This window comes from Ruditapes philippinarum, unplaced genomic scaffold (genome assembly GCF_026571515.1).
Source record: "Ruditapes philippinarum isolate M1 unplaced genomic scaffold, ASM2657151v2 ctg7983_1_1_1_1, whole genome shotgun sequence".
Taxonomy (NCBI): Eukaryota; Metazoa; Mollusca; class Bivalvia; order Venerida; family Veneridae; genus Ruditapes; species Ruditapes philippinarum.
In genome coordinates this window covers 26,487-41,851 of record NW_026859610.1, presented here as the reverse complement: position 1 = coordinate 41,851, position 15,365 = coordinate 26,487, and the positions used below count along the sequence as shown (strand labels likewise).

The 15,365-nt window shown below is 39.0% G+C and overlaps 1 protein-coding gene across 1 annotated transcript in view; it reads left to right on the top strand.

Moving 5' to 3' along the window:
* Positions 1 to 1,438: 1,438 nt before the first annotated feature.
* Positions 1,439 to 15,365, top strand: part of LOC132757232 (uncharacterized) — a gene marked incomplete at its 3' end in the record, with an annotated part of 36,705 nt that continues 22,778 nt past the window's right edge. Inside the window, exons 1-3 of the mRNA XM_060748444.1 lie at positions 1,439 to 1,559; positions 5,034 to 5,334; positions 12,185 to 12,241. Of these exons, the coding sequence (XP_060604427.1) occupies positions 1,558 to 1,559; positions 5,034 to 5,334; positions 12,185 to 12,241 (360 nt within the window). The remainder of the gene's footprint in view (positions 1,560 to 5,033; positions 5,335 to 12,184; positions 12,242 to 15,365) is intronic.

Below are 15,365 nucleotides of genomic sequence, written 5' to 3'. Positions count from 1 at the left end.
GATATTGCTATTATTGTACAGATTATGGCTTTGCACTGAATCAATGACAGCTCCAGTACAACACAACACAAAGTCTCAATATTTCGACCCACTTTACAAATTGATTTTACACAGACATCGGCTTTTACAGTACGTCAGTGAAACCCCATAAGAATCTCAAAATTAAGCATTGGTAAAAAAACATGTGAATTTTTGCTGATCCAGATGTGAGCTAATTAACTCTATATGTGAAGGGGAAAATAGGTCAATCATAGGGTAGTTTTCCACCTTTTAAACATTTATGTAAAATTCAAAGCTTTTTTTAAGAAAATCAAAATATGATTCTACCCTCTTGACTTTCCACTATATTAACCCATTTTGTTCTGTATTTTTTTTAAGTCTTCATCAAGATATTCTCTCAGTCATTTCATCATTTTCTTCATACCATGCTAAATTTTGAGATCCATAGGGGGTTCCACCCCCCCATTCCCTGTATAAAAAACCAGAGTTCATTCCGTAAAGTAGAGGAAGTGGCCAATCAGATCTTCTGTTAATCAGAAGAATTTCAATGACTGTGATTATATTTGGCAGGGAAGTATGTTATGTCAGAACAGTGGTCAAGTTCATTTTTCCCTGCAATCAACTTATCATTGCTGGATGCAATCTTAACCAAATTTCCATTAAAACTATTGGTTTCTGCAGTTTAAACTTTGAAGGACTTCAAAGATGTGTTTGTATTTGGAATTAAAGTTTATCAAAATACAGGTCAAGTTGGATTTTTGCTGCAATCAAATATCATTGATAGAGGTATACGCCCCTTTTAACCAAATCTTCTGTGAAATTACTGGAACCATCAAACCTTAAGAAGAATTTCATGATTGTGTTGATATTTTACAAAGGAGGAACTTGTGTTTATATTTCACAAGGGAGAAACTTGTGTTTATATTTCACAAGAGAGGAACTTGTGTTTATATTTCACAAGAAAGGAACATGTGTTTATATTTCACAAGGATGGAACATGTGTTTATATTTCATAAGGGAGGAACGTGTGTTTATATTTCACAAGGGAGAAACTTGTGTTAATATTTCACGAGGGAGGAATTTGTGTTTATATTTCACAAGAGAGAAACTTGTTTTTATGTTTCACAAGGGAGGAATTTGTGTTTATATTTCACAAGGAAAGAACTTGTGTTAATATTTCACGAGGGAGGAATTTGTGTTTATATTTCACAAGGGTTGGAACGTGTGTATATTTCAGTTTTTTCACAAGGGAGAAATTTGACCGTGTTTATATTTCACAAGGGAGAAATTTGACTGTGTTTATATTTCACAAGGGAGGAATTTGTGTTTATATTTCACAAGGAAGGAATTTGTGTTTATATTTCACAAGGGAGGAATTTGTGTTTATATTTCACAAGGGAGGAGCGTGTGTTTATATTTCAAAGGGAGAAACTGTTTAAGGGAGCATGGAGTTCTTAGGAGATCTTAAGATGTTTTTTAATTTACTTTTTTTTATTATTTCAGGTTGACAAGTTCTGATTAAGTAAGAGCAAGTGTGGCATCTACAAAACTTCCATCATGTTAGTAAAGTTCCTTTATTATTTTTAAAATTGAAGTCTCAAAAACATATTGTTCATTTCTGTAATTATAAATTCACCTAAGTTAAAAGAATTTTAAAGATTGTTTGTAACAGATCTGTAAACCAAGACAGCTGAGATCTAATTGATAAACATGAATAATGTAAGACTACATAACAAATGTCAAGCTTTCTTTTTATACTCCCGCACAACAAAGTTGTAAGGGAGGTATACTGGAAACAGCTTGTCGGTTGGTTTTTTCTTGTCCGCCCAATAACTTAAGATTCCTTTGACCCTTAGTCTTCATATTTGGCATGGAGGTTAGTCATGATAAGTAAATGACCCCTATTGATTTTGAGGTCACTAGGTCAAAGGTCAAGATAACAGGGGCCTTGACTTCAAAAAGCTTGTCCGCCCAATAACTTAAGATTCCTTTGACCCACAGTCTTCATTTTTAGCATGGAGGTTAGTCATGATTAGTAGATGACCCCTTTTGATTTTGAGGTCACCAGGTCAAAGGTCAAGGTCACAGGGGCCTTGACTACAAAAAGCTTGTCCGCCCAATAACTTAAGATTCCTTTGACCCAGTCTTCATATTTGGCATGGAGGCTAGTCATGATAAGTAGATGACCCTTATTGACTTTGAGGTCACCAGGTCAAAGGTCAAGGTCATAGGGGCTTTCAATTCAAAAAGCTTGTCCGCCCAATAACTTAAGATTCCTTTGACCCACAGTCTTCATGTTTGGCATGGAGGTTAGTCATGATTAGTAGATGACCCCTATTGACTTTGAGGTCACCAGGTCAAAGGTCAAGATAACAGGGGCCTTCACTTCAAAAAGCTTGTCCGCCCAATAACTTAAGATTCCTTTGACCCACAGTCTTCATTTTTTTGGCATGGAGGTTAGTCATGATAAGTAGATGACCCCTATTGATTTTAAGGTCACCAGGTCAAAGGTCAAGGTCACAGGGGCCTTGACTTCAAAAAGCTTGTCCGCCTAATAACTTAAGATTCCTTTCACCCACAGTCTTCATATTTGGCATGGAGGCTAGTCATGATAAGTAGATGACCCCTATTGATTTTGAGGTCACCAGGTCAAAGGTCAAGGTCACAGGGGCCTTGACTTCAAAAAGCTTGTCTGCCCAATAACTTAAGATTCCTTTGACCCACAGTCTTCATATTTGGCATGGAGGTTAGTCATGATTAGTAAATGACCCCTTTTGACTTTGAGGTCACCAGGTCAAAGGTCAAGGTCACAGGGGCCTTGACTTCAAAAAGCTTGTCCGCCCTATAAGTTAAGATTCCATTGACTCACAGTCTTCATATTTGGCATGGAGGTTAGTCATGATTAGTAGATGACCCCTATTGATTTTGAGGTCACTGGATCAAAGGTCAAGGTCATAGTTACTTTGACTTCAAATTTTTTTTCCACCCATAAACTTAAGATTCCTTTGACCCACAGTCTTCATATTTGGCATGGATGTTGATCATGACTATAAGGTGACCCCTATTGATTTTGAGGTCACTGGGTCAAAGGTCAAGGTCACAGGGACCTTGACAAAAGCTTTTCTTCTCAATTGGTAAAGAATGTCCTGTCCGCAATGTATTGATTTTGACATTTTCACATTTGAAGCATGTAAATTACATACGTTAGCATTGCACTGGCTAAGTAACCTCAGATTTGGCAGGGAGGTAGTCCTTGAGCTCTAAATGGCCACTGTTGATTCTGACAAAGTGGTATGCGGGGGTATTCACGCCATGATAGTGGCAGTCTAGTTACAAATTAAATTAAATGTAAAATCTCAAATCTAGCCTAGCCATAAAATATGATTTTATATACAGTAAAAACTCGCTAATGAGACCACTGAAGGGACTTTGCAAATCTGGTCTTAATAGCGGGTTGGTCTCTTTAATGAGTTTGGTCAAACTGAAAACCAGGCAATGCATTTTTTCTTGAAGGCAAAGTTCGTTACGTTTCCTATTCATTATTTCAAAGTGCAGCTTAAGTACACTTTATGAAATTTTTAAACTTCTCTAAAGATACAAAATGTATTACGAATGTCTTTGAACACAAACTTATTTTTATATTCTTGTTAAAAGAATGACACAACTTACTCAATTAAAGACTGATGAAAATCGCCAATTTACTACAAAACAAAACGACCAATTAACCCTTAATTATTTCCACAGGTTTTATCGCCGATAACAACTTCAAACAAAATAATTGCATCACGTTTGTGTTTGTTTAGATTATGAAACAAAAGAGATAATGATAGAGACAACACCTCTAAAAAACTTAGCAAAAGTTTTCTGTTCAATATTTTGTTATTGTAAACCTACAATTACGACATTAAAGGTGTGAAATTAAGAAATTATCGGCAATTATTGATTAGTTCCGGGTTTGACACAAATTAACCATGACCTCTGCCATAAATTGGATGTCGTTAAATGTCGCAAAACTAGGACAACTGTTGTTTACATCACGTGTCAAAAGGATTTCAGCAATATACAATGCACATCAATATCAAGGTGAGAAAGTGCCCGCGGTCGTATTTATGGGTTTCCAAATGTACATAATTTACGAAACGGGACTGAATTTACTGGTCGTATTACGGAATAACGGGGTGGTCTCAAAATCGGGGTTGGCGACCAATGAAATAAAGAATAAAAAAATCGGGTCTTAAAAAAATCGTTCTCATTAGCGGGTTGGTCTCGAAAACGGGGTGGTCGTAAAGCGGGTTTTTACTGTAGTTGTTTAAGGATGAAATGTTGGACTAAGTTTATCTAGAAAACATTAATTTTAGATTTTGCAAAAATATGATTATATCCACCTGCTTTTACGAAAGATAGAAGAGACATCATGGTGCTAGAGTAATGGGGTTCATTCCAAACTGTAATTCTGCCTTTAAAAATTGCACGGTTTCGTTAAGATGTTGATTGAGATTTTACTAATGATAAAAGGAATAAGGTTATAATGAAGTAAGAAACTGGTCCATTTCTATGTTCATCACCACCATATCTAATGTATAAATCATATACCCCTTAACAGATTTTTTATTTAAACTTAACACAAAGAAGTCAATATACAGAATCCATGCAATGCCTAGGGCTCAAGGTCACATAAGTGTAAGAAATTTTAAATGTAAAAAAGAATTCTCACATACCCCTTGAAGGATTTATTCAAATTGGCCTCAAATGATTACATCAACAAAAGGATGTGCCAAATCCATTCCACAGTTGTGAAAAATCAGGGACAAACCTCAACTATTAACATTGTACTCCTTGAAAAACTTTCAACTTAGCTCCCAAAATGATGATAAGATTAAGCATTAAAGCATGTGACATAAAATGGTGGGATTTTCATCACTAGTGACAGCACCAGGCTGCTCTAGTTTTAAGATGTTTTAATTTGTTTAATGTAAAAGTTATACAATTTCAAGAATATACGTATTCACAATTATTCTTTATTTATGTAACAGGTTTCGTAAGAAGGGGAAAAAAGGAGCTCCTAAGCGGAATATAACAGTGGAATCTGCATATAAAGATATGCAGAATTTAACAAATGAATACAAAGCTCCTGAGGTTCAGGTAGATGTGCTGGAGAATACAGATACTAACATGTCAAATGTGGCTACAAAACAAACTTTTCAGCCAGTGAGAACGCCAAAGTCTTTGCCAACACGATTAACAAACATAAAAGTCCCGTCTGATGCTGTTGGTATATTAAATGTCTCAAAACCTGTATCACCAAATGCTATAAGGGCAATAACAGCTGAACAGGTAAGATGCTCTATTGTTTTATATTGCAAAGCTTGATTAATGTAAATTATTTAACATTGCTCTTATTTCAGAACAAAATTGTAAATTCACACACACAGTCAGTATATTGTAAAGTGTAAAGCAAAACTAAATGATAATATGTGCAGACTGGCCTGGCTCCAAGGTTATAACTTAATATGCAGAATGGCCTGGCTCCAAGGTGATAACTTAATATGCAGACTGGCTAGGCTCCAAGGTGATTACTTAATATGCACACTGGCCTGGCTTCAAGGTCATAACTTAATATGCAGACTGGCCTGGCTCTAAGGTGGTAACTTAATATGCAGACTGGCCTGGCTCCAAGGTGATAACTTAATGTGCAGACTGGCCTGGCTCCAAGGTGTTAACTTAATATGCAGACTGGCCTGGCTCCAAGGGGATAACTTTTATATGCAGACTGGCCTGGCTCCTAGGTGGTAACTTAATATGCAGACTGGCCTGGCTCCAAGGTGATAACTTAATATGTAGACTGGCCTGGCTCCTAGGTGGATAACTTAATATGCAGACTGGCCTGGCTCCAAGGGGATAACAAAATATGCAAACTGGTCTGGCTCCAAGGTGATAACTTAATATGCAGACTGGCCTGGCTCCTAGGTGATAATTTAATATGCAGACTGGCCTGGCTCCTAGGTGGTAACTTAATATGCCGACTGGCCTGGCTCCAAGGTGATAACTTTATATGCCAACTGGCCTGGCTCCAATGTGATAACTTAATATGCAGACTGGCCTGGCTCCTAGGTGATAACTTTATATGCAGACTGGCCTGGCTCCAAGGTGGTAACTTAATATGCAGACTGGCCTGGCTCCTAGGTGATAACTTAATATGCTGACTGGCCTGGCTCCAAGGTGATAACTTAATATGCAGACTGGCCTGGCTCCAAGGTGGTAACTTAATATGCAGACTGGCCTGGCTCCAAAATGGTAACTTAATATGCTGACTGGCCTGGCTCCAAGGTGATAACTTAAATATGCAGACTGGCCTGGCTCCAAGGTGGTAACTTAATATGCTGACTGGCCTGGCTCCAAGGTGATAACTTAATATGCAGTGTGGTGATAACTTTAATGTGCAGACTGGCCTGGCTCCAAGGTGGTAACTTAATATGCAGACTGGCCTGGCTCCTAGGTGATAACTTAATATGCAGACTGGCCTGGCTCCTAGGTGGTAACTTAATATGCAGACTGGCCTGGCTCCTAGGTGATAACTTAATATGCAGACTGGCCTGGATCCTAGGTGATAACTTAATATGCAGACTGGCCTGGCTCCTAGGTGATAACGAAATATGCAGACTGGCCTGGCTCCAAGGTAATAACTTAATATGCAGACTGGCCTGGCTCCTAGGTGATAACTTAATATGCAGACTGGCTGGCTCCTAGGTGGTAACTTAAGATGCAGACTGGCCTGGCTCCTAGGTGATAACTTAATATGCAGACTGGCCTTGCTCCTAGGTGGTTAACTTAATATGCAGACTGGCCTGGCTCCTAGGTGATAACTTAATATGCAGACTGGCCTGGCTCCAAGGTGGTAACTTAATATGAAGACTGACCTGGCTCCTAGGTGATAACTTAATATGCAGACTGGCCTGGCTCCTAGGTGGTTACTTAATAATGCAGACTGGCCTGGCTCCTAGGTGGTAACTTAATATGCAGACTGGCCTGGCTCCAAGGTGATAACTTAATATGCAGACTGGCCTGGCTCCAAGGTGATAACTTGATATGCAGACTGGCCTGGCTCCAAGGTGATAAATTAATACGCAGACTGGGCCTGGCTCCAAGGTGATAACTTTATATGCAGACTGGCCTGGCTCAAGGTGATTACTTTATATGCAGACTGGCCTGGCTGCAAGATGATTACTTAATATGCAGACTTGCCTGGCTCCAAGGTGATTACTCAATATGCAGACAGGCCTGGCTGCAAGATGATAACTTAATATGCAGACTGGCCTGGCTCCAAGGTGATTACTCAATATGCAGACTGGCCTGGCTCCAAGGTGATAATTTAATATGCAGACTGGCCTGGCTCCAAGGTGATTTACTTAATATGCACACTGGCCTGGCTCCAAGGTGATAACTTAATATGCCGACTGGCCTGGCTCCTAGGTGGTAATTTTAATATGCTGACTGGCCTGGCTCCTAGGTGATAACTTAATATGCAGACTGGACTGGCTCCTAGGTCATAACTTAATATGCAGACTGGCCTGGCTCCAAGGTGATAACTTAATATGCAGACTGGCCTGGCTCCAAGGTGATAACTTAATATGCAGACTGGCCTGGCTCCTGGGTGATAACCCTAATATGCGGACTGGCTTGGCTCCTAGGTGATAACTTAATATGCAGACTGGCCTGGCTCCTAGGTGGTAACTTAATATGCAGACTGGCCTGGCTCCTAGGTGATAACTTAATATGCAGACTGGCCTGGCTCCTAGGTGATAACTTAATATGCAGACTAGCCTGGCTCCAAGGTGATAACTTAATATGCAAACTTGCCTGGCTCCTAGGTGGTAACTTAATATGCAGACTGGCCTGGCTCCTAGGTGATAACTTAATATGTAGACTGGCCTGGCTCCAAGGTGATAACTTAATATGCAGACTGGCCTGGCTCCTAGGTGATAACTTAATATGCAGACGGCCTGGCTCCTAGGTGATAACTTAATATGCAGACTGGCCTGGCTCCAAGGTGGTAACTTAATATGCAGACTGGGCCTGGCTCCAAGGTGTTAACTTAATATGCAGACTGACCTGGCTCCTAGGTGGTAACTTAATATGCAAGACTGGCCTGGCTCCTAGGTGATAACTTAATATGCAGACAGGCCTGGTTCCAAGGTGATAACTTAATATGCAGACTGGCCTTGCTCCAAGGGGATAACTTAATATGCAGACTGACCTGGCTTCAAGGTGATAACTTAATATGCAGACTGGCTGGCTCCTAGGTGGTAACTTAATATGCAGACTGGCCTGGCTCCAAGGGGGATAACTTAATATGCAGACTGGCCTGGCTCCTAGGTGGTAACTTAATATGCAGACTGGCCTGGCTCCTAGGTGGTAACTTAATATGCAGACTGGCCTGGCTCCTAGGTGATAACTTAATATGCAGACTGGCCTGGCTCCTAGGTGGTAACTTAATATGCACACTGGCCTGGCTCCTAGGTGGTAACTTAATATGCAGACTGGCCTGGCTCCAAGGTGATAACTTTATATGCAGACTGGCCTGGCTCCAAGATGCAGACTAGCCAAGCTCTACACGAATGCTTCATTCATATATGCAGGCTGACCTGGCTCTATACTGATGCTTTATTATCATTTTATGTCTCCAAAAATTTTTGGGAGACATATTGTTTTTGCCTTTGCAATCTGTCCGTCCATCCATCTGTCTGTCCCTCTTCTCTCATGGGACAGTAATAATGTGGCTAGAGGACCAATAGGTAACTGTTCTTTCTCTTTGATGTCAAACAACTGGTGGGATTTCAACCAAACTTTACAGGAGTGATCAGTACCATCCCTTGTTGTGCACATCACAGGCATGTTCCGCTTTGCTGCACAAAATGGCCACCAGAATTAAAAACAGAAAAATCTTGTTAGCCCTTCACAGGTCAAACTACTGGTGGGATTTCAACCAAATTTTACAGGAGTGATCAGTACCATCCCTAGTTGTGCACATTACTAGCAGGTTCGGCTTCACTGCAAAAAATTGCCGCCAGAGCTAAAAATATTAATGGCATGTTCTGCTTCGCTGGACAAAATTGCCACCAGAACTTAAAATTGAAAAAAACCTGACTGATCTTCAGACATCAAACAACTGGTGGGATTTCAACCAAACTTTACAAGAGTGATTGGTACCATCCTTAGTTGCATGCACATCACTGGCATGTTTCCCTTCTCTGCACAAAATTGTCGCCAGGACTTAAAATAGAAAAAACTTGCAAACTACTGGTTGGATCTCAACCAAACTTTATAGGAGTGATCAGTATCATCCCTAGTTGTGCACATCACCATCACATTCCGCTTCTGTGCACAAAATGGCCACTAGAACTATCAGTAGAAAAATATTGTCTGCCCTTCAAAGGTCAAACCACAGGTGGGATTTCAACCAAACTTTACAGGAGTGATCAGTACCATCCCAAGTTGTGCACATCATCAGCATGTTCTGCTTTGCTGCACAAAATGGCCGTCAGAGCTATGAATAGAAAAATCTTGTACGGCTTTCACAGGTCAAGCTACTGGTATGATTTCAATGAAACATCACACAAGTGACCATACATAGTTTTGGGAGACAATAACCCTTCTAGTTCATATATATGCAGACTGACCTGGTTATTTATCTATGCTTTATTCATCTATGCAGACTCACCTGGCTCTATACCGATACTTTATTCATATATGCAGACTGACCTGGCTCTATACCAATGCTTTATTCATCTATGCAGACTGACCTGGCTCTATACTGATGCTTTATTCATATATGCAGACTGACCTGGCTCTATACCTATGCTTTATTCATGTATGTTAGCAAAATATATGCAGACTGACCTGGCTCTATTCATATATGCAGACTGGTTTGGCTCTATACCAATGCTTAATTCATATATGCAGACTTTCCTGACTCTATACCAATGCTTTATTCATCTATGCAGACTGACCTGGCTCTATACAAATGTTTTGTTCATATATGCAGACTGACCTGGCTCTATACCTTTGTTTTATTCATATATGCAGACTGACCTGGCTGTATACCTTTGCTTTATTCATCTATGCAGACTGACCTGGCTCTATACCTATGTTTTATTCATCTATGCAGACTGACCTGGCTCTATGCCAATGTTTTTATTCATCTATACAGACTGACCTGGCTCTATACCTATGTTTTATTCATATATGCAGACTGACCTGGCTCTATACCTATGCTTTATTCATCTATGCAGACTGACCTGGCTCTATACTGAAGCTAAATTCATATATGTAGACTGACCTGGCTCTATACCGATTTTTTATTCATCTATGCAGACTGACTTGGCTCTATACCAATGTTTTATTCATATATACAGACTGACCTGGCTCTATACCTATGCTTTATTCATCTATGCAGACTGACCTGGCTCTATACCTTTGTTTTATTCATATATGCAGATTGACCTGGCTCTATACCTTTGCTTTATTCATATATGTAGACTGACCTGGCCCTATACCTATGCTTTATTCATCTATACAGACTGACCTGGCTCTATATCAATGCTTTATTCATATATGCAGACTGACCTGGCCCTATACCTATGCTTTTTTCATCTATACAGACTGACCTGGCTCTATATCAATGCTTTATTCATATATGCAGACTGACCTGGCTCTATACTGATGCTTTATTCATATATGCAGACTGACCTGGCTCTATACCTATGCTTTATTCATCTATGCAGACTGACCTGCCTCTATACTGATGCTAAATTCATATATGCAGACTGACCTGGCTCTATACCGATTCTTTATTCATCTATGCGGACTGGCCTGGCTCTATACTGATGCTTTATTCATATATACAGACTGACCTGGCTTTATACCAATACTTTATTCATCTATGCAGACTGACCTGGCTCTATACCAATGCTTTATTCATCTATGCAGACTGACTTGGCTCTATACCTATGCTTTATTCATATAATTATGCAGACTGACCTGGCTCTATACCAATACTTTATTAATATATGCTGACTGACCTGACTCTATACTGATGCTTTATTCATCTATGCAGACTGACCTGGCTCTATACCAATGCTTTATTCGTATATACAGACTGACCTGGCTCTATACCTATGCTTTATTCATATATGCAGACTGACCTGGCTCTATACCAATGCTTTATTCGTATATATGCAGACTGACCTGACTCTATACCAATGCTTTATTCATTTATGCAGACTGATCTGGCTCTATACCGATGCTTTATTCATATATGCAGACTGACCTGGCTCTATACCAATGCTTTTAATCTATGCGGACTGACCTGGCTCTATTCCAATGCTTTATTCATCTATGTAGACTGACCTGGCTCTATACCAATGCTTTAATTATATATGCAGACTGACCTTGCTCTATACTGATGCTAAATTCATCTATGCAGACTGACCTGGCTTTTTACCAATACTTTATTCATATAATTATGCAGACTTACCTGACTCTATACTGATGCTTTATTCATCTATGCAGACTGACCTGGCTCTATACCAATGCTTTATTCGTATATACAGACTGACCTGGCTCTATACCTATGCTTTATTCATATATGCAGACTGGTTTGGCTCTATACCAATGCTTAATTCATATATGCAGACTTTCCTGACTCTATACAGATGCTTTATTCATGTATGATAGCAATATATATGCAGACTGATTTTTTTCTATGCTGATAGTTATATATGTATATAAATTATATATACTTGTCAAGTTATGAAAGTGATAAAAATATGACTATGAACATTTGTTTTTTTGTTTTTTCTTAAATTGATGGAAGTAATTTACTTCTTACTTGAAATACTTCTTCAATATCAAAAGTAGGTAAGTCTGTTAATTATTTTTGCAGGATTGTGCAATTTATTTTTATTTTGCATTGATTTATAATATCCAGCACTGAGAAAAATGGAACATTGAATTTGGGTACAGATCTATTTGGTCAAATAATAAATTACTGGCTAGTCATCGAGTTAAGGTGGATTGCCTGCCAAGATATGACATAAAATAAGCATAAAAATCTGAGAAACAAATAAACAAAACAGGCTTTAGATTATATTACATTAATTTATTACATAAATTGATTTTATTTCAGAAAAGGAAAGATATTTCTATGGGACAGAAACCATTCTTTTCAATCATGGAAGCTATGGTAAGTTTGTGTTTACATCTAATATATTATGATTATATTACTAAATTAGTAGCCCTGTTATTGATATTTGTTTATTTTATCATTCTATCTAATTGTAGTATTATAACTCATCAGAAACTTATCTAAGTAGAACAATTTGCAATAAGTCCTTTGTTAAGACCAGGCCATAGAAAGGTGAATTAATCATGTAGGTACTAAATAGAACAAGTCACAGAAAGGTGAGGTTATCATGTAGGTACTACATAGAACAGGTCACAGAAAGGTGAGGTTATCATGTACGTACTACATAGAACAGGTCACAGAAAGGTGAGGTTATGTAGGTACTACATAGAACAGGTCACAGAAAGGTTAGGTTATCATGTAGATACTACATAGAACAGGTCACAGAAAGGTTAGGTTATCATGTAGGTACTACAGAACAGGTCACAGAAAGGTGAGGTTATCATGTAGGTACCAAATAGAACAGGTCACAGACAGGTGAGATTATCATGTAGGTACTAAATAGAACAGGTCACAGGAAGGCGAGGTTATCATGTAGGTACTAAATAGAACAGGTCACAGAAAGGTGAGGTTATCATATAGGTTTCTAAATATAGCAGGTCACAGAAAGGTTAGGTTATCATGTAGGTACTAAATAGAATAGGTCACAGGAAGGCGAGGTTATCATGTAGGTACTAAATAGAACAGGTCACAGGAAGGTGAGGTTATCATGTAGATACCAAATAGAACAGGTCACAGAAAGGTGAGGTTATCATATTGGTATGACATAGAACAGGTCACAGAAAGGTGAGGTTATCATGTAGGTACTAAATAGAACAGGTCACAGAAAGGTGCGGTTATCTGGTAGTTACTCAGAAGTGAGGTTACCATGTTAATACGACATAGAAAAATTCACAGAAAGGTGAGGTTATCATGTTGGTATGACATAGAACAGGTCACAGAAAGTTGAGGTTACCATATTGGTATGACATAGAACAGGTCACAGAAAGGTGAGGTTACCATATTGGTATGACATAGAACAGGTCACAGAAAGGTTAGGTTACCCTGTTGGTATGACATAGAACAGGTCACAGAAAGGTGAAGTCATCATGTAAGTACTAAATAGAAAAGGTCACAGAGAGGTGAGGTTACCATGTTGGTATGACATAGAACAGGGCACAGAAAGGTGATGTTATCATGTAAGTACTACATAGAACTGGTCACAGAAAGGTGAGTTTTTCATGTAGGTACTACATAGAACAGGTCACAGAAAGGTGAGGTTATCATGTAGGTACTAAATAGAACAGGTCACAGAAAGGTGAGGTTATCATGTAGGTACTAAATAGAACAGGTCACAGAAAGGTGATGTTATCATGTAGGTACTTAATAGAACAGGTCACAGAAAGGTGAGGTTATCATGTAGGTACTAAATAGAACAGGTCACAGAAAGATGAGGTTATCACGTAAGAACTAAATAGACCAGGTCACAGAAAGGTGAGGTTATCATTTAGGTACTAAATAGAACAGGTCACAGAAAGGTGAGGTTACCATGTTGGTACGACATAGAACAGGTCACAGAAAGGTGAGGTTATCATGTAGGTACTAAATAGAACAGGTCACAGAAAGGTGAGGTTATCATGTAGGTACTAAATAGAACAGGTCACAGAAAGGTGAGGTTATTATGTTGGTACTACATAGAACAGGTCATAGAAAGGTGAGGTTATCATGTAGGTACTACATAGAACAGGTCATAGAAAGGTGAGGTCATCGTGTAGGTACCAAATACAGCAGGTCACAGAAAGTTGAGGATATCATATTATTTACAACTTTTTATACGCCCGTTTGAAAAATGGGACGTATTATGGGAACGCCCCTGGCGGGCGGGCGGGCGGCGTCCAATTTTGTCCAGAGCATATCTCCTACATGTATCGAGGGATTTTAATGAAACTTCATAGAAATGTTCACCACTATGAGGAGCAGTGTCGCGCACATGAACCAGGTCTCTAGGTCAAAGGTCAAGGTCACACTTAGAGCTCATTGAAAAATGTTTGTCCGGAGCAAAACTTCCACATGTATAGAGGGATTTCAATATTACTTGGCACAAATGTTCACCATTGTGAGGCGGAGTGTCGCGCGCAAGATTCAGGTCCTTGCGGTCAAGGTCACACATAGAGGTCAAAGTTCAGATAAAAATATGAAGATGTGTATATGGACCATTTAGTCATCATTTATTGAGGGATTGTAACACAAATGGTCATTGTCAAGACTATGGCTGTGATACATATAATTTAGGTCAATATATACAAGGTCAAGGTCACTAAAGATGATGAAATATCCAGATTTTGTCCGGAGCATATCTCCTACACGCATGGAGGGATTTTAATGAAATTTCATAGAAATGTTCACCATTATGAGAAGCCATGTCACGCACATGAACTAGGTCTCTAGGTCAAAGGTCAAGGTCACACTTATATCCAGATTTTGTCTGGAGCATATCTCCTACATGTATGGAAGAATTTTTATAATACTTTATGGAAATGTTCACCACCATGATATGTATTGCTCCATGCATGATCCAGGTCTCCAGGTCAAAGGTCAAGGTCACACTTAGAGCTCATTGAAAAACGCTTGTCCGGAGCAAAACTTCTACATTCATAGGGGGATTTCAATATAACTTGGCACAAATGTTCACCATTGTGAGGCTGAGTGTCGCACGCAAAATTCAGATCCCTGCGACCAAAGTCAAGGTTACACATAGAGGTCAAAGTTCAGATAAAAATTTGAAGATGTGTATAGGGACAATTTAGTCATCATTTATTGATGGATTGTAGCACAAATGGTAACTATCATGACTACAGGTGTGACACATTTAATTTAGGTTAATATTTGCAAGGTCAAGGTCACTGGAGATGATTAAATATCCAGATGTTGTCCGGAGCATATATTCTACATGCATGGAGGAATTTTAATGTTACTTTATAGAATTGTTCACCACCATGAGACGTAGTGCCCTGCACATGAACCAAGTCTCTAGGTCAAAGGTGAAGGTCACAGTTAGAGCTCATAGAAAAACGCTTGTCTGGAGTAAAACTTCTACATGCATAGAGGGATTTCAATATAATTTGGCACAAATGTTCATCATTGT